We start from the raw sequence: 21,081 nt of genomic DNA, 5'->3' as shown, positions 1-21,081 counted from the left end.
GATGTAGTTTAACCTACACGTGCTTTTAAAATAACGTATGTTTTGCGTAGGATAGTAGACAAATAATACAAAAGATTAAAAGAACCAACATCTTTATTTTTTATAAAATCTATAATTATCAGAACCCTGCAGCATACTTCTTTGATTCATTCATTCACCTAAATTAATATGCGTTACATAATTATGTTTACTGATTCTAGAAAAAAAACGGATTTTCACTGCTAAATCAGTGTTAGAAGTTACATAGGGTAAATCATAATTTATGTAAATATACAATTGGTAAAAATTTTACTACCATTAGAAATTTACACTATTGTAATATACCTATAATAAAGATTTTAAATATAATTGCATACCCCGAAAAAAACCGCCTAAATTACGTACTAAAAATCATCAACTTTTCCAATTTTTCCGCCATTTCGTCTATAAACAAATATATTTTTTTTTTACTGAAATACTGCGCATAAAATATCGGAGTGAATTAATTTGCTATCAAAATAATTATACAGGACCGATTTTATCTACTTATGCATAAAATTATGTTTTTTGTTGTGTAGGCTGCATCCATCACTATGCATTTAAGGTTAAGCAAAGAAATATGTAGGCCTAGCACAGGATGGGCGCGACAGTATCCCACCCGCGAGATAGACTACCCGCCTTTTTCTAACTGTATTAATTAAAGAGGGACGGGTAGTATCTCCCGGGCGAGATATTGTAGCCACTCATGTGCCAGCCCAGATGCTACAGGGAACGAGGAATGACATAAACTTAAATTAGAAGACTCCATCCACACATGTATTTTTTTAATATTTCGTGAGAAAAAGGCAGAGACCACTTTCGGATTGGTAAAAAAAAGAGCACATTGATTGCGCAAACACACGCACAAATAAATAGTAAATGTTATTGTTGTGACTGCAACATCATGCACTCTGTGCATAAGTCAAACCGATATAGTACGGGCGGCGACCGTATGATCTATACGTCATCTGATACAAGGATAAGCCCCATGGCACACGTTCATAAAAGTGATGCTAAGTTTGGAAAAATATTTGAATTGGCCGAAAGCACAAAAAAAGTACCAATTCTAGTTACAAGAAAAAGTAAAATTTACGTATCCCTGGTAATTTAATCCTTTAAATGCCCGGCAGACGCACTTTCGGCCATTTGGGAGCTGGCAGACGAGTCTACGTATAAATTGCCATATGTTGTCACAATCACAAGTCTCATCTTTGTATCAGATGACGTAATTCAACTTTTTTCTTACCGTCTTCGGTTACCGCGATAGTTACTCATGAAATAAAACTATGAAAACGGATTATATCGCGTATATTGAATTTATAATACATCCCGACGTTTCGAACTCTTTACAGCGTTCGTGGTCAACGGGTGACACCCCTTACCTTTTTTTTACCTTTAAAGTGCCCGGCAGACGCACATTCGGCCATTTGGGAGCTGTCAAAAGCTCGGAAGAGTGTTTTCTGAAGCTACATATAAATTCCTACCTGTTGCCACCAGTCTCATCTTTGTATCAGATGACGTAAATTTCACTTTTTTTTGTAACCGGAAGTGGTACGTTTTTTCGTGCTTTCGGCCAATTCTAATTTTTTAAACTATTTTTTCCAAACTTAGCATCACTTTTATGAACGTGTGCTATGCGGCTTATCCTTGTATCAGATGAAGTATAGATCATACGGTCGCCGCCCGTACTAATAGTCATATTTTCCGAACAGACTATACATTGTAACATATCTATGTATACTAGATGAATTTCGATTCTAATAATAAGAAATGTATAGTTTTATAGTACATCACTAGATATTGCAGTTTTATACTCGTAAATCTCACTGCACATCCATCCATTTCTTTTTATTACAAATGGAAAATTCAGTAAATCCATGGACATTTTTTTTTTAGGACGTTCTGTAAGATATAGCTGTCTATTCAGTCAAACAATGCATGGTTACACTGAATTTTAATTAGAATCAACCCATCACTAATCTCGAGGCTCTAAGAGGAAAGGAGACGGCCGGCGGCTCCTTTCAAACGTAGTCCCCATTTTCCTCTCTGAATATTGACATTACGGAAAATATTTTTACCTAATTTGATGTATATGAACTATAGCTATGGCCCTACTTTTTTAAGGTTCCGTAGATTACTAAGACTCCGCTGTCCGTCTGTATGTTTGTCACCTGGCGGTCTAGCATTAGTTGCGTTCTCGCGCGCGACTCCATACATCTAGCGCGACTTCAAATATGGACTCGTGCGCGAGAACGCAACTTATGATAGACCGCCAGGCTGTATCTCATGAACCGTGATAGCTAGACAGTTGAAATTTTCACAGATGATGTATTTCTGTTGCCGCTATGACAACAAATACTAAAAAGTACGGAATCTTCGGTGCGCGAGTCCGACTCGCACTTGGCCGTTTTTTTATTTATTGATTATTGTAAAAATTAGGAGCGAAAAACGGATTCCATACAAGTTTTAAAATGCTCCTAACTTAAAATAATTAAAAATTAAAAAAAAAAAATCTAACGGAGGGGCATAGCTATTGTTAATATACAATTATACAATAAATTGTGTTAAAACATTTTCAATAATATTAATATCCAGAGAGGAAAATGAGGACTTACTTTCGTATGAAAAGGCGACTTCGCGCGGGTCCTCCAGTTCCGTGTTAAGTAAGAGTAAAGCGAGCCTCCTGTTGTATCGATCCTCTCTCTGGGCGGGTTCCGGTTCCTGTTCGGTTAGTGTTGCTTGTCGGCCACCAGACGGCGCAGCAGGCGGTGTCCGGCGAGGAAGGTGGCGGCGGCGAGCGGCAGCAGGTAGCGCGCCGCCGAGAACATGGAGAGCCGCAGCCACAGCGCGCCGTACAGCGCCAGCGAACCTGCATCATACATTCTATTTTTAAAATGTAGGCGCGAAGGGTCCCATAGAAAATTTGAATTTGGCGCCTTTTTCTACTAAATTAATTTTTAACAAGCAGAAACGTCTGCGATCGATGCTATTAAGCTTAGAATAAATTTAAAAGTGGAAAAATTACTGCCTCGGGTGAGACTTGAACTCACGGCCTCTGGATGCCGATGCCTCTGGATCCAGAGGCCGTGAGTTCAAGTCTCACCCAAGGCAGTAATTTTTCCACTTTTAAATTTATTCTAAGCCTTTTTCTACTGACAAGATTTGCTCGACCCCCCCCCCCCCCCCCCCCGCCCCCTGCTCGAAATACGTCGATGAGGCGGAATGCGGAATCGCAGGGACCGAGTCGGAGGGACATGGCAAAAAACAGCTACTAAAAAGTAGCAGTTGTTTTTTTTAAATCATGTAACATTTAAAAACTGTAATAGATGTCATATATTAAAGAAAAAGTGACGAAGCCCTCCAGTGGTGAAGGCCGGATTCGAACCGGCGTCTTTAGCTATCGCGGCTAACGCCATGAACCCCTAGGCCACCCCGCCACGGCGGTACCCGTCCGAATTTCTCGACTATATGCAAGCAGTGCGCGCCTTCACCTCCTAAACGAACTCCTTACGGATTTACGTTGTAGCGAAAGAGACTGGTGCTGCCATCTATGAACAACACATCATACAACATTTATTCAGTAAATAGGCCACAGGGGCACTTTTACATGTAAATTTTAACAAGCAATAAAATTAACCAAAAAATTCCAAAAACAATTACATGTATGGAATCAATCAAATATTTAGATAGGTACTTTGTTAGAGATGTATCCAGTCTAAATTTCGAATTACACAAAAAAAAAAAAAAAAAAAAAAAAAAAAAAAAAAAAAAAAAAAAAAAAAAAAAAAAACAGACAAGTACTAAAATTGTTTAGAGACAAAAGAGACTAAAAGTTAGTCGATGTCGAATCACGCAATATAAAAAAGCTTTAATATGTTAGTTGGAAATACAAGTTTCAGATAATTTATTAAATTGTAAAACGAGACTTCATCGCGTATTTAAGACGAAGATTAATCTTAAAACTTAAATACCCCATTAAGTCCCGTTTTACAATTTAATAATATGTAGAAATCGTGAAAGTCCATTCCGTGATTCCATAGACAAACGCGCTAGGAAGCTTATTGGAGATGCGGGATCATGGTATAGTATCTCTGAAGAAGAGTAATGTAATGCTGATAATAATGCCATCTTTGGGTTATGCTTGACATATATTCCTCAACCGTGGTGCCCTGCTTTGCTAAAATGCGGTATCTCAATTGAAAATTGAATGCAAATAAGTACCTTAAATTTTAAGCATAAAGTTCCATTTCCAGTTCATTCGTTTTTGAGATAATGCCTTTTAGCATAAGGAGGGCTGAGTGTGGCTAGGTATAATTCTTGTATGTAGATGGTAGAAAACAAAATATACCAAACAAATATTTAAGCAGTTAACTTAATCGTATGTAATTAAATCTAGAAGAATATATTTTAATAAGAAATGTTTTGATAGTGTTACTAACCTTACGTTGCAAATGAACTAGGAAACAAATTAAATTTGAAACGTAAGTAGGTTTTTTAATATATAGTGCAAATACCGTAAAATGACAGATTGACGTATTTTGACGAATAAAAAAACCAATTGACGTTTGGTTTGACGGGAATTTTCAAAATTAATATTATTCCCAATATTTCTTTATATGTGATAAAGCCAAGCTTTTACTCATACGAATAAAAAAACGCCGGCAAGCCGAAAGAAAAGAAATGGCACCGCGCCGATGCTGTGTGCCTTCTTGTACATCGGTACAAGGACAAGGTAAGTAAAGTTTCAAGTAATTACTTTATCGTGGTGCTCCTGAACATCTATTTATTATTTAATATTTGTCGCATAAAAAATACAGGCTGAGAATAATTTGAGAATAATAATAATTTAAGCTAGGACTAGTGCTTATTTCCCTTTGTGTAAGGTAGATTGGGATAATAATAATAGATTTAAAATACTAAAAACAAAGAAAAATTATACAACTGGCGGACTTAATACTAATTGCCATTCTCTTAATATTAAACTTTTTCAGCTACTTTTATGGCTCAATGGATAGTAATACAAATTGCTTTGCTTTTTCATTACATTTCATGTAATTTTCATGTCATATAATATAATTTTATAAATGGGAAAGCAACTCTGTCTGTCTGTTACGTACCTCTTCAAGCTTAAACTGCTTAACCGAATTAGATGAAATGAATGCAGATAGTTTAGGGCCCAAGGAAGGACAAAACAGTTTTTATCGACCAGTATCGTCGTCGTTCCACGCAGACGAAGTCGCGGGTAGAAGCTAGTTGGATATATTGCTCAATACATTATGAAAATACCATTTGACAATAAGACTAGACTTAGGTTTGACAGACGCTTGTAATATGACAGACGTTACTGAAACTTATTGAAATGTATACATACCTGTTTTATGCTTCTAGGATTACCTTTGCATGGGTTTCCGAACCCTGGTAAGCCCGATGAAATCGAAAGGTTTCGCACGTGGGTTATGAAAATCGGTGGCACCATCGTTGGCGAAAAAAATGAAGATATCTTCAACAATCGTCGCGTATGCCATCGGCATTTTGAAGAAAGACATACCTTTCCCAATCAGAGACTTACAAAATTGGCAATTCCATCTCTGAATATACCTGGTAATTATACGTCTAACTAATACATCGTAGTAAACAATAAGACGCCGTCATACAAAAAAAAGTTATTACGATCTCATTTTAAAACAATAACATGTTGAAATAACATAAAAGTTGACATGGACATTAAAGTAGAATTAGACCAACATAAGTCTGGTGCGATTTTGATAGCTCAGACTGTGCAAGTGTTATTTCAAACGTCATAATTTCATAGAAGTTTTACATAACACTTGCACAGTCTATCAAATCCCTGCAGACTTATGTTGGTCTAACACCTAGGTATGTTACATTACATTTTCGTTGTTATAAAATATAAATTGTCATACAAAAAAAATTGAGCGAGTAGAAGTTTTGCAGGTATTACTTCTACTCGCTACTTTACAATATGAACGTAACTTAGGTTTTAAGTTAGCGGCTAATTTTTCTGAGTCTTAAGTAAGTAGTGGTCATTATGTTATCCATTTTAAGCTCGTTTAAGTTGCTTACTTCGACCCTATTTAAAGCTTTATGGCCTGTACTGAACAATCTTAAGTAGGTACAGTCGACGTCAAAAATATGTTTACATTTTTCGCCGTATTACAAAGGAGTAAGATGCAAAAGTGTAAACATATCTTTGACGTCGACTGTACATGTTTATTATAAAACTCAAATAGAACCCTGTTGAAATCTCCACTACCGTTTCTTCTCTCCATCTTTAACAGGTTGTATCTTAAATTGTAGGTATGTTCTTCTCTGAACTCCAAAATCAACATGTAGGTAATAGCCGAGGCAGATTTCAGTACGCCTCTCGCTACAAATGTTTGATGGTGTATTGCATTTCTTTGACTGTACCATTACTTTAGGCGTGCATGCTGCTGCTTCGCGTCCAAGTATTCCAGACGTACAAGGGCATACTTCACCTACAACTGTTGAAGCTGCAACACCACAGTCTAACTCTAAAGCTGCTACACATGGTAGGTTTATTTATTGAATATTGTCTCTGGCCTATACATATAGACAAAGTCTCTTTCCTTTAATAAATCGACCTGCAACCTGCTAAAATAAGGAACATTAAGTTATTCCTACAAACGCCACAAACAATATTAAGCGTTAAATTGTATCGCCGTTTTAAACATATTTTCTATAACTAATTGTGTAATTCTCGTTACTGAGGGCCTACCGCGATCGACGTTCGACGTGTTGCCTCTCTGTCGCACTTGTAAATTCGTAACGTACGTAACATAAGTGTGACAGGGAGGCAACACATCAACGTGGTTAGCGGTAGGCCCTCTGTTAATTAGTTAGGGTAAATATATCTACAGACGTGCACCTGACATATGTATGTATAAAACGATAACAAAATTATCTCAGTTAGTTATCATTTGCGCGTTCATTTCGCTCGGACTTGTCTATACATGTATTAGCGCGATCGAGATGCACGCGCGAATGATAACTAAACTTTATAATGATGGCAGTAGGTACATTATTCAGATATCGTGTTGGTGTCAGGTGCACGTTTGATACGGCATATTAGATCTATAATTTATAATACTCGTTAGTCTGAGTCTTTTATAATTATTGTGCGGTGATGTTCATTAAACGTAACTAAATTATGTTTCAGGATCAACACCTATAAGATCAAAATGTCCTTCCACAATGTCAACAATGGAACGTGAATTAAGAGATACCTTGGCAACAACTAAAGCCACTTTAAGGAGATGCAATAAATCAAAGAACACGTTTAAGACTCGATTAATGTTGGCAAACAAAGTAATGAAGACCGAGGCTTTCCAGGTGGTGGAGAGCCAAATGTCCCCTGCTGCAAAAACATTTTTTAAAATGCAGATCAGCCAGTTTGGAAAAAAAGCAAGAGGTCGAAGATTTACTTTGGAAGAAAAAATATTTGCCCTCTCGGTATTCAAGCCTTGTCCAAAAGCTTACAGATTACTTGAAAAAATTTGCATCTTACCGAAACGAAGAACTTTAGAGAAAATTTTACAAAAAGTGCAGTTATTCCCGGGAGTAAATGAAATCATTTTTGAAAATTTAAAAAAAAGAGTACGAAAAATGCCTCATCATCATAGATTTTGCACATTAGTTTTTGACGAGATGGCATTAACACCTCATATATGTTTTGACAAAACCAAAGACCAAATTTATGGATTTTTAGATAACGGAGTAAAAAGGGAAAAAATATTTTCCAACCATGTGTTGGTGTTCATGGTACGAGGTGTTATCAAAAAATATAAGCAGCCGGTTGCATTTACTTTCTGTTCAAACACAACCAAGACGAATGACCTTAAAAGACAAATTGAAGAAGTAACAAAAAAGGTTCTAGAATCTGGTCTTAACGTCATAGGCACCATATGCGATCAAGGTGCGACCAACATGGCTGCGATAAATCTACTGATAAAGGAAACGCAAGAGACATATTTGGCGCGTAATGAAGAATATAAAGGAGGATTTTTCGAGATGTGGCAGGAAAATTTACCCGATTTATGACCCACCTCATTTAATGAAAGGAATACGCAATAATTTGCTGACTAAAGACTTAGAGTATGTTCAGGACAAAAAAATTAAAACAGCCAAATGGGCCCACTTGGAGGCACTGTATAGACGAGGCCCTAGTTATAAAGGAGTACGACTGGCTAGTAAATTGACTGCAGAACACGTTACATCAAATCGTATACCAAAGATGAAGGTTAAATTCTGTACGCAAGTATTCAGTGAAAACGTAGGGGCCACCATGGGATACATGGCAGGTTTGTAAAATGTTAATAACGAAACTTAAGTCCCCGGCAAGCTCGGTTCTCCATTGTACAAACGTAGTTACGCTCTCATTTTAAAACGACTAGCTAGATTGCTCTGAAACTTTGTACTAACAATAGGATAAGGTATATCTAGGTCTTTAATTAGTTTATGTTATTTCAGATACAATAGTTAAAAAAATACAGCGAATTTAAGTTTTTCACACAAAACACAAAACTTGTTTTTGCTCTTTTTCGATTTTTTCATAAACTGTAGACTGAGCACATGATTGGCGCGACAGTATCTCGCCGCGAGATAGACTACCCCTCTTTTACTAACTGTATGAATTAAAGGGGGACGGGTAGTCTATGTCGCGGCGAGATACTCTCGCGCCAATCATGTGCTAGCCCGGCTGGAGCTATATAAACTAATTACAGGCCTAGATATACCTCATGTCATTGTATGTGCAAGGTTTCATTACAATCCAACACGTAGTTTTAAAATGAGAACGAAACTCCGTTTGTATGGGAAGGTGAAATTCGGGACTCTTAAAATGTTAATACGGGTCACTCACGTACTTTCGTTCATTTTCTTCAACGATGACGCTTCCACACGCGTTGACTAAATCTCGGTCAGACAAAGTTGACAGTGACCCGTTTAATGTATTGAATAAATTGTAAAATATTTATATGCTTAAGTATATTGAAATGGCGCTAATTAAAAAATTATTTTAGTTATAGTGTCCTCAAATGTACCGACCTATCTCAATAAGTAAAATGTAATTTTTCTTTTGAGACAAATAAATATCTTTAACCCGATATAAATATATATTAAAAACATATATATTTATATAGGTACAGATTTTTAGGTAAACATAAAATTAGACAAATTGGCATATTTTCTTCCTTTTCCTCTATATAAAAAAAAAACTTTTTGTAATTCGACAAGATCTTAATTGTAGATAACATTTTCAGGTGTTAAACAACTGCCGAAAGAAAGCTGCGACACGGCAGATATCCTGCTCTTCTTCGACAAGCTGTTTGACTCTGTCAATGGTAATTTTAGTGAGCCTAAAAAAGGAAAGATATACCGATGCGCTGTGAAACCCAGGTCACCGCACCGAAAATTGTGGATAAAGAGCCTGAAAGTCCTTAAAACCATGAAATATGTCACCAAAAATGGGTCGAAATCAGTAGTTCCATCAATATCAAGTTGGATCAAAACTATCGAAGCTTTTCAAGCCATCACAAAATACTTGCACTCACTTGGCTTGAATTCATTGCTGCTGCGAAACTTTAATCAGGATCCCATAGAAAACTTTTTTGGTGCAATTAGGGCTCATGGTTTAAGAAACACTAAACCAAGTGTGTACACGTTTATAAACTCATATAAAGCCCTAATGATTAATAATTTGACCTCACCTCATTCCATCGGGTCCAATTGTGAGGAAGACGATAATTATTGTCTTCAGTCTTTAAGATTTTTCTTAACTGAGAAAATAGCAGTTCCTGACTTAGATGAATTGACTGTAGACAATGCTCATTTAATGATTGAGATTATAGACACAGAAAATTTAATTAAAACTCAAAAAGAGAAATCTGCAGCAGTGGCATATTGTAGCGGATGGCTAATAAAATTATCAAAAAAGAAAATATACAAAAATTGCCCCAAATGCAAGTGCGACTTAGAAAGCGACAACTTACAAGTATTTCACGAATACATCAAAATAAGAGAATACAGGCATGACAAAACTTGGCTTTTATATCCAACGAGACCGATTTTCGATATTTTTTGCCAAATGGAGAATATTACTCTTAAAGTTTTAAAGGTCTCTTGCCACATAAGAAGGCTCACCGAATACATAGAATTAATCGCAGCAATACATTTAGATTTTTCCTTTTTGACATGTGAAAAACATGGCGAGGAGTTGACGAAGTTTATGTTAAAACGAAGCATCATATTTTTTATCAATAATTGGTGCAGAGAAATAAATGAGATTTTAATGGGCAAAACCACATTTTGGGACCAGGAGGACGAGATGAAAAAGACCGCCTATGAATATTATTTAAAACACAAAGTCAGGAGATAGATAAAGGGGATCCCATGCCCCAATGACCTTTGATCGAAATCCCTTAGTTTTCTAATGTCTTTTGTAGCTTATCATATTAACAGTAACGGCTTTAAGCAATATAATTACTTCAAAATTCGTTGTTTTCGAGCTATTTGGCATCAAAGAACAATTTTAGTGTTAATTATTTTAAAATCCTTAGACAAGTTTTTAGGGACGTCAAAGACTAGAAGAATAGTGTTTTTTTAGACAATGTTTAAAAAAATCATAAATAAATAAGTATTCATTTCTTTCAAAGTCCGGTAGGCAAAAATGGAGATAAAAGATTGAAGAACCAAAAGTAGAAGGAGATATGATTCAAAAGTTGTGAAATATCGATGAAAACCTCGAGTAGCCCCTTAATGAATAGAATCAGGCGTTACTTTGTGAAAATCCATATTAATTAATACAAAAATATTTATTTGCGTACTTATTTTTGCGGTGGGAACATTAATTGCATGTAAAAATGCGCAAGTATAACGGGTGACCACTGATTGACTAGCACGTTAACTTTTCGAGGATTAGCAAAGTAATATAGTATACACAGTATGCGCTGCCTTAGTGACTGGGAACGTGTGTAAATAATCACTTATATTGTATAATATATTATACTTGAACTAATGTCAGTTTTCTTTCATTTGTTGAAAATTAAAACTGATTTATGTAATTTTCTGTGCAACGGACGACAAAGATTAGTACATAAATCAGTTTCCAATAATAAAATTGTTAAGGTGAAGGGGGCGAAGTGCGCCTGCCGTGTAAGTGTGCCTATCTATATAGTCTATATAGATATATAGGGGTAGGCGCACTTACACGGCAGGCGCACTCCGCCCCCTTCACCTTACCTGCAGGTAAAGAGCCCACGAGTATGCGCATGTGTGTGTGGGTGTGTGTGTAGTGTGTACATGTGTGCGTGTTTTCTACTATAGTCTCATTAGTTGAGAGCAGGACCGCTAGAGGCAGCACTAGTAGAGACGTGAACGTGAAATGTCCGAGTTTCTTATCTATTACAGTAATAACATATACTAATCTATGTGCGGGATTAGTAGAGGCTAGACTGCAGAGCCTTGAACACCGTAGAAAGGTAGCTTGTTTATCGGTGTTCTACAGGATACATTTCGGGGAGTGTGCGATGGGATTACATAATTTAATCCCGCCATCTCCATTCTGTCACCGTGGGACTAGACGCGGACTTGCGTTTCACCCTTACGTCGTTACTCTGGCACTGATTCGTACTAAGCGCTATGCATCCAGCTTTATCATGCGAACGGCTAAGGAGTGGAATTCACTTCCTGCAAATATATTCCCAGTCCACTATAACTTGGATCTTTTTAAATCAAGAGTGAATAGACATCTTTTAGGTAAGCATGATCCATCCTAGACTGCATCGGCACTTACCATCAGGTGAGATTGCGGTCAAATGCTTGCCTTTTTTTAATAAAAAAAAAAAGTTTAAATCAGTGAAATAAAACTATGAAAACGGATTATATCGCGTATATTGAATTTATAATACATCCCGATGTTTCGAACCCTTTACAGCGTTCGTGGTCAACGGCTGACTGAGGTTTTTTTTTTTTATCGCGTATATATATATCTTTACTTGATAATAATTGTAGTGTATAACTAGCCTTATGAACCGATTTTGCATGTACAACCAGCCTTAAAGTTTGTAGTCTATGATTGTTCATTATTTTAGTATGTGGGTATTTTTGCACTTTGTAATTTTTTCCTCAGTCACCCGTTGACCACGAACGCTGTAAAGGGTTCGAAACGTCGGGATGTATTATAAATTCAATATACGCGATATAATCCGTTTTCATAGTTTTATTTCATGAGTAACTATCGCGGTAACCGAAGACAATTTTAAATCAGTGTTTCAGATAATTAGTATCTCACCTCCCAAGCCCAGATGGAACAGCAGCATGCTGGGTGCAAACGGCATATAGGACAGGTTGACCCTGAGTTTGGCCCACAGCACCAGCAGTAGCAACAGGGGCGCCGCGCACGCCACCGCGAACACGTCGGACACGAACCGCGGAGGCCGGGGCTCCGCCTCGCGGAACGAGTGCGAGATGGCGGGGAGGGCTCCAAGACCACGGGGGGAGGGGGGCGCTGGGAGAACAAAATAAACACTCAATATTTACACATTAAACTAATTCAAAGTTATATACTGAAAAAGATAGCGTAAGCTGTCCGCAGAAAAAACCGTCCCGCCCTCTGCGGCCGCTGTAACCGTAAATAACTGTACAAATAAAATAAAAAACTAAATGGAATCATGATGAGGATATCACGTATCGTTTGTGGTATATTGTACAAAAAAAAAGCCATATCGTATCTGGAGGAGTCCAAGCTTGGTATGTTTTGAAAATTATTTTTGTTTTATTGGGTTAGGGGAGGCCCCAACAGTCTCCTGCAGGTCGCGGCCGGGGTCCGGGAGGCGGGACAGCGCCGCGCTGGGCAGGTTGCAGGTGCAGGTTGGACGAGCTGCATGCTCCGAGCTCCGAGCTCCGAGCTCCGAGCTCCGAGCTCCGAGTGTGCGTGTAGGATTACCACACACGAAAGGTTTCAAAAAAAATCCCCATATAAGAAAAAAACCGGCCAAGTGAGAGTCGGACTCGCGCACGAAGGGTTCCGTACCATTACGGAAAAAACAGGAAAAAAAATCACGTTTGTTGTATGGGAGCCCCAATTAAATATTTATATTATTCTGTTTTTAGTATTTGTTGTTATAGCGGCAACAGAAATACATCATCTGTGAAAATTTCAACTGTCTAGCTATCACGGTTCATGAAATACAGCCTGGTGACAGACAGACAGACGAACGGACAGCGGAGTCTTAGTAATAGGGTCCCGTTTTTACCCTTTGGGTACGGAACCCTAAAAATAACTCAGCACCCCTCCAAAAGGATTTTTTTTTACGAACTGCGGGGTCTAAAATTTTGTTTTGACCTCTAGTATGCGTGTGCCAAATGGCTAAACTGTACATCGATTTACGGTTTTTCTCAGAAATTGAGCTCGTACGGCTTCCACTAAAAGTATAAAACCTTTGTTTCTTGTAAGATATGTTCCCAAGAAAATAATACTAACCCTCCCGTGCGACTTCATGTCCGAAGTTGAGCAGCACGTCGCCGAGGTGCCAGGCGATGGGCGCGGCCGCAGCACTATCTCCCAGGAACAATAATACTAACCCTCCCGTGCGACTTCATGTCCGAAGTTGAGCAGCACGTCGCCGAGGTGCCAGGCGATGGGCGCGGCCGCAGCACTATCTCCCAGGAACAATAATACTAACCCTCCCGTGCGACTTCATGTCCGAAGTTGAGCAGCACGTCGCCGAGGTGCCAGGCGATGGGCGCGGCCGCAGCACTATCTCCCAGGAACAATAATACTAACCCTCCCGTGCGACTTCATGTCCGAAGTTGAGCAGCACGTCGCCGAGGTGCCAGGCGATGGGCGCGGCCGCAGCACTATCTCCCAGGAACAATAATACTAACCCTCCCGTGCGACTTCATGTCCGAAGTTGAGCAGCACGTCGCCGAGGTGCCAGGCGATGGGCGCGGCCGCAGCACTATCTCCCAGGAACAATAATACTAACCCTCCCGTGCGACTTCATGTCCGAAGTTGAGCAGCACGTCGCCGAGGTGCCAGGCGATGGGCGCGGCCGCAGCACTATCTCCCAGGAACAATAATACTAACCCTCCCGTGCGACTTCATGTCCGAAGTTGAGCAGCACGTCGCCGAGGTGCCAGGCGATGGGCGCGGCCGCAGCACTATCTCCCAGGAACAATAATACTAACCCTCCCGTGCGACTTCATGTCCGAAGTTGAGCAGCACGTCGCCGAGGTGCCAGGCGATGGGCGCGGCCGCAGCACTATCTCCCAGGAACAATAATACTAACCCTCCCGTGCGACTTCATGTCCGAAGTTGAGCAGCACGTCGCCGAGGTGCCAGGCGATGGGCGCGGCCGCAGCACTATCTCCCAGGAACAATAATACTAACCCTCCCGTGCGACTTCATGTCCGAAGTTGAGCAGCACGTCGCCGAGGTGCCAGGCGATGGGCGCTGCCGCAGCACTATCTCCCAGGAACAATGTTAATGAGTACGCTCCTGAACGGTGTTTCAAGTGCTTGGAGATGGCACCCACGTTCTGAAAAAACAAAGTGTTATAGATACGAAATGTTAGTTTTACATTCTAAATACTAAAACAACGGTTTCATCGGCAGATTAACTAATTATCCCGCTTTTCTTGTAAATTACAGTTGACTAAAGCGTTTCGTAAGAAGTCATTATAGTTGAGTACACTCACCAGATCCACTTTGTAGGCCTTGGCGTTGTCGGGCTCCGCCACGTAGATGGCCTCCTGGTCCGCCGCCGCGGGCGCCACGCGCACGAAGGCCTGCTGCACCAGCACCGGGGCTCCGTACTTGTCCTTCACTGTCAGCTTCAGGGTCACCCTGGAATATAATTATACGAGTACTTTAATCTACTCCGCGGTACCGCCGAGTCAAATACAAATCTCGTTAGTCATCAAATTTTAATTGGACCAACGGAGCGGCAGCTGACGGTCATGAAACTTCACTCTATCACAACCCATATCTCTCACAACCACCTTATAAGTAGCGCAAATAACGATGATAATTTTAATCAATCGATCAATTTATTTATTACAGACAACATAATGGTAATTATCGAACCTGCTCACAAAATTTCACGAGAATTGGTTGAGATATGCGACCTACAGAGGAGAACATCCGGACATACGAAGGCATTTTTGCCCAAGCTGAAATTCGCTAACGTTAACTCAATTATGTTAAAGGTTTTTGGCTACATATGCTTAATAAAAAAAACCAGGGTTCGAAAGGATAATTATCAATGATAGTTATCTTGATTATGCCTGATAATTATCGATTTGATAATAACCTAAAATTTACGAAGATTCTATGACGAAATTTTAAAATTTAATAAAGAATTCAAAGAAAATAAATACAGCACCATCCATACCTGGGATAATTATCAAAGACTAAAATTATCTGGATTACCCACAAACAACCCTGAAAAATACTCACTTCTGCATATGATCCGCCTGCAGCTTCTCCGCCAGTTTATTCGGGTAGGCCACCGTGGTGATCTTCGGACTAGTGGTCCCGTCCACATCCCCGATGCCCACCTCCACGCTCCCCACCTGGATCTCTCCGAGCACAGCTACATTCACACTAGAGATCTTGCTATCCGCGCTTAAAGCTATCTTGTACAAGCCGTATTGAGCCTTAATTTTACTCAAGTTAAGAATAAAAGTTGTAGGTTCGTTTTGCTTTTGTGTTAAAGGTTGTTTAGATAGAACGACTACGTCATCGGCGAGTCGAGTCCCGGACTGGGCGAGGACTTTGTCGGCCTTGAGGCCCTTGACGGGGCGCCCGAGGAGGTCCGTGATGGAGATCTCGATGGAGTCCGAGTCGGAGGAGATGTACTTCTTGCCTTTGATGGCGATAGAGATGGGTGATGGCTGTTGAGAAAGTTTTTTTTTACTACAATTAGGCATTACAAATCTTTTAACAATTAAAAACATTACTATAGGGATGTTGACATTTTTTTAGAATTGTTTTCATTTTATAGATAGACACGTAATTATTGAAAAAAAATTTTTTAATAAAAAATCGACCTTAAATAGTTTAGTGTTTAAATTTCGCGCAAAAACGCTCCAAGCTGTCACGTGATCTGGATGACGTAACGATGTGATAAACAAACTGCTGTCAGTGCCAGAGGACCACCAGGTTTGACTGTTGTCTGTGCGTGTTTCTCAACTTTCTCACGCCGTGACGTCACGCGCTCCGCATTGCGTTTGCAGTCACGTGATGCCGGGCATTATTTTAAATACTTTTAATTATTTTTAATTAATTTATTACGCATATTTACACTTACAAAATATGATTTTCAGCATTCTAATATTCCCTGCTATGGTAAAAACATAACATTTTATATATTCGCGATTCATGTCAATATCCCTATTGTTTTGAAGGATGGACTTTAGAACACCTTTTTCAGTGTGGTTTACATCTAGATCTTTGACCAGCAACCTCTGAGGTTTAAAAAGTTCACTTTTACTAGCATTCAATAAAGATTTGGTTTAAGAAATGAATTGGTCCAAATAGTTCGTTCACTTTTTATAGCACTGGTTTGAAAAACATAAGACACTCCCAAGTCATTACAATACGGGATATTACTTCCATGTTCTGCCACCAGAGTGCAGGACTAGCCTTTTTAGTAAACCATAGACTAACTTATACATATTGTACCTTTAACAGGTTTTTGGCAAATTTTCAGAGATAATAAAATATGACATTGATGCATCAAGGTGGTTTGTTTACAGAGGACCTATCGGGAAACGCGAATCCCAAAATTCTCTATCTGCCTCTTTATCCTTCGAATGTGCAAGAGTGACAGAGATGTTAGATAAAGAAATATTCTGCTTTCACGATAGATCCTCAGATTGTGGTAGTGGCGCCCTGGCGCCCGCTACGCAGTTTCGCGTAATATTCCCTATTTAAAGTGTATGTTGATGTTCCTCGGTCGCGGGTGATGTATGGCAGTAGTTACCTGGTCATCGGCAAGGGCCTGCGCAGCCTCCAGCAGCAGGGCAGCCCCCCGGGCCGTGTTGACGGAGCGCCGGGACACCAGGTACGTGGCGAACTTCAGCTTCTGTTCCTCGGTCAGGGGTGATGGCTTCGACAGGGACTTGTATGTCCTGCAAAACAAAATTTTCTAAATTAGGACTACCTCTTTCTGCTTTCGTTAAATGTGTCGTTTTCAAGCAAAAGGTACCACATTGTCGCTTGCCAATTAGAACGCTCTAACAGGTTATTCGTATAAAGATGCAAGCTAATTTCGTCCTATTTGTAAGCGACGGTGGTACCTTTTGCTTCCAAAAACGTCACAAATATTTTCCTTGATAATGGCGACTCCACAAAGAACAAGCCACCTCAAGAAGCAGCTTGGTTTGTATAATCCATACTAATATTATAAATGCGAAAGTGTGTTTGTCTGTCTGTCACCTCTTCACGCTTAAACCGCTGAACCGATTTAGTTGAAATTTGGTATAGAGATTGTTTGAGTCCCGATAAAGGACATAGGGTAGTTTTTACCCCAGAAATCATCCGTTAAGGGGGTGAAAAGGGGGGTGGAAGTTTGTATGAGGAATCGATAAAAAGCATATTGGATAAAAAATAAGCTACCCAAATTACTAACTCCACGCAGACGAAGTCGCGGGCAAAAGCTAGTAACAAATATTGTCTCACCTGAGGACGGTGGAGAGTACCAGGGAAGTGACCGGTAGGCCTCCTTCAAAGTGCAGGGCCTTGGCGTCGCTCTCGTCGGCGGCCAGGAGCACGCCTTCCGCGTGCTGCGCGTTCCAAGACAAACAGCCCATGTGCTCGCAGAGGCCAAACACGAAGCCGTAACTGAGAGGATACAAACTATATTTATAGCTCAAGTAGCACCCATAACACAAGCCTTATTGAGCTTACTATGGGACTAAATTGATTAAATTTGTGTAATTAAGCTTGTCCCATTACAATTATTATTATTCATTTAGTTCTGTTCCTAATAGTCAATACAACCACTGGCTGTTGGTGTGCTGAGGCCAAGACTTTTATTGGGGAAGTGGGCAGATGGTTGCGGGAGAGTGGTCGTGACCCTCGCTCCGGGTCGTTCCTTTTGCAAAGGTTGTCCATCGCTGTTCAACGTGGCAACGCGGCGAGCGTGATGGGCTCCTTTGCATCTGGAGGGGCGAGGGGCGCGTTTTGTGAATAGTTTTTGTGTTTGTTAGGTTCTAGTTTAGGTTAAGATTTTTGTAATGTTTTATTTTGTGACATGTATGTATCCTTGGATTAATTATGTATACTTTAGTGATCATTAAAAGCACAAATACCTTAAAAAAAAGGAATATTCAATAAATGCTGCGGCCACACTAACGGGTAACGGGGTGAAGTGTAAGTGCGCCTACCTATATCTATATAATCTATATAAATATAAAGTTTGTCACATTTAAAACCGGGTCTATCGCGAAAATATTTTGTTACCTTTATTTACCGACGTTTCGACACAGGTTTCACTGGTGGTGGGATTTAATATGTGTTCAAAACGCGAAAGTTTTAAATGTTATAAAAAGTTTGTGATCAGTAATGAATTAAAATTTTACAGTTAAAAAATTTGTATATGAAATAAAACCATGTTATCAAACGGAAAACAAGCATACTTAGCCGGAGAATCATCCTTCTTCAGCAACTGAATAAGATTCTTAAGCCCATCCTCCTTGTCATAGACCGAGCCCTTTCCGAGGGCCTTCAGCGAGTACACGGCATAGTACAGCTCCGGGATGGTGGCATCCTTCTTGTCCAGGGTCTGGGCGGGGGCGCTCAGGACCTCGGGCTTGAGGGAGTTGAGGCAGTTGGAGAGGACTGCTGTGTTAGTGAGGTAGTACACTTGCTCAATGTTTTTGAGGTCGTATTTTATATTTTTGAGGTCCTGGGAACAAAGAAATGGGAATACAAGGTTAGAAAGAGAGACGAGTATGGGAAGAAGAGGCTGGATGCAGACAGTCGAAGATGATGATTAAAGGTATAGATCCCAGGAGAACCAGGTATCTTTTGTCTAAGACTATTGACAGGTATCATTACAGGTCATAACACTCTCAACAGACACCTTAAGATAATGGAAATTAGCAGAGACGCCTCCTGTCCACATTGTGGTAAGGAGGAGACTAGCTTTTCACTTACTAGCAGAGTGTATTATGTATGCGGCATCGCGATATAATATATTCGGTAGAGACACGCTGAAAGAGAATGAACTAAAGGATGTCCTTCTGTTCTGCAGGAAAACAAGAAGATTTGAGGAGAATAGTGTGGGAATGCCGCCGGGACAGTAACCTGCAGCTCCAACTTCAGGGAACTGGGCTGAATGAACGCGACACGTGATCGACAGCCCGCCTGCCTCCGGCCGGGTGTCCCTACACTACATCTACAAGGTTACAAAGATGAATACAATAAAGACTTGCTTTTTTAAACTGATTCTAGTCTGACCAAGCGAACTCCTCAAGTCATTATATGATTTATATGTATTAAAAAAATAAAGGTATCTAATATTGTTACGGTTTTAACACCCCCTGGCACCGACTAAAATAAACGACTATATTTAAAACTTGACAATTAAAAAGTGCTTGTTACTAGGCCTATTTGAATATATTGACTTTGACTTGGTTTCACATTACATCTCAAAACTTTTTTTGCATCTTTTTACATGTAATGTTTTTGATGGGATTATGATGTTTAGTGAGTACAGTGACACTCGTTCACTTTGTTATATTCAAGTTGGTTAAGCTTAGACAGACTGCCTTTCTTCTTACTAGCTTTTTGTATTCTATAGACACAGTAATTGTAATACTATTAGTGTCACGCAAAATAGGCGCCAGTCGTCGAGTTGCGGAAAATCGCCCGAACTACAATACAATACTATTAGTATTGTGAGTAGAGTAAGGCCTCCGGGGGCGCCATGGTAGTGTACTCGATCCCATGGCGCCCTCACAAACGGCAAAGAGGATGAAACGCCGGAGTGGGTTTAGTGGGTAGGACCAGGTTGAAGCCTTTAACATACAACCAAGTCTTAACGAACAACACTAAATGCTTTTTTTGCCATGTTCTCACCTCACATATGTTAGGGATCTTGGCATTGAGCTGCTTCAAGCCTTTCACCGCATAGTACAGGGAGCTGAGGTCCTTGCTCTTCAGGTTCTCCTGAAGGATGCCTTCAAGCCGCTTCACGTCAATCGTGCCTTGCAGTGTGTTGGCATTGCCTAGTGCTAGGATGCTTACTAATAAAAATGCTGAAAAAATGGGTAGTCATTATTTAAGATCATTTTGAATAAAATGTGCCATCTGTAGGCTATTATTGCTCAGTGCAAAATATAATAGCGAGTAATAACCCAATTATCATACGAGATATTGTTATTTTCATAATGCATTTCTATATGATCCATATTAAGGAATGAATAAATTTATTTTCAGCAGGATTCTACTATTACCTGACCTGTCCCGGCCTACCATGTTGTTAGAAGTAAGAAATAGTTTTTAAAAGTTGTAAGCCGCTTTTTTCGTTAAATATTTGTTAATGGCTCCGGCGAAATGCGGCGCTTGGTCTACTGATAACACTGACGTGTCCTTTACTGTTTACATATTTTTACCGTTCTGAGACTTTACTATTACCTGTTATCAGTTCAAATTGGGTGCAAATACGGTATTTGCTGGATCATTATATGTGTTTATTGGTTTTTAAGCTATAAAATCGTGATTGAAAAGCGGCCTACCTAAAAGTTTAGGTTATAGGGCGTATTAGTAGCTAAAGACGTAAATACATACCACGAAAGTACATTTTATAAGTAGAACTAGTAGAATCCTACTTAATTCCAAAATAATTTCCGGGATATCTTTAACTTTCTTCTTAGAAAATAAATAAAAATTAATTCATCGCCGGCAAGGCTTGACAGAAACGATCGACGTAGCAACAAAAATTGCCAGTAGAAAATATTTACTCATAGACTATCGTGAATCGTCAACTTTTTTTATACAAAAGAAATTTAGTCTACT

The 21,081-nt window shown here is 39.6% G+C and overlaps 1 protein-coding gene across 1 annotated transcript; it reads right to left on the bottom strand.

Annotated features, from left to right (window-relative positions):
- Positions 1-109: 109 nt before the first annotated feature.
- On the bottom strand, positions 110-21,012 carry LOC134756130 (dolichyl-diphosphooligosaccharide--protein glycosyltransferase subunit 2). Its single transcript, XM_063692945.1, has 10 exons — positions 20,854-21,012; positions 20,143-20,321; positions 18,699-18,967; positions 17,740-17,901; positions 17,042-17,189; positions 15,514-15,950; positions 14,754-14,901; positions 14,447-14,594; positions 12,347-12,562; positions 110-2,887 (listed from the first exon to the last, which is right to left on the bottom strand). Exons 1-10 carry the CDS (start codon positions 20,864-20,866, stop codon positions 2,748-2,750), a joined length of 1,860 nt encoding a protein of 619 aa, XP_063549015.1. The 5' UTR covers positions 20,867-21,012; the 3' UTR covers positions 110-2,747.
- Between the last annotated feature and the right edge of the window lie 69 nt (positions 21,013-21,081).

Source organism: Cydia strobilella, chromosome 3 (assembly GCF_947568885.1).
Source record: "Cydia strobilella chromosome 3, ilCydStro3.1, whole genome shotgun sequence".
In the NCBI taxonomy this organism is placed as follows: Eukaryota; Metazoa; Arthropoda; class Insecta; order Lepidoptera; family Tortricidae; genus Cydia; species Cydia strobilella.
The sequence above is the reverse complement of the archived record's forward strand: the minus strand, read 5'-3'. Positions and strand labels throughout refer to the sequence as shown.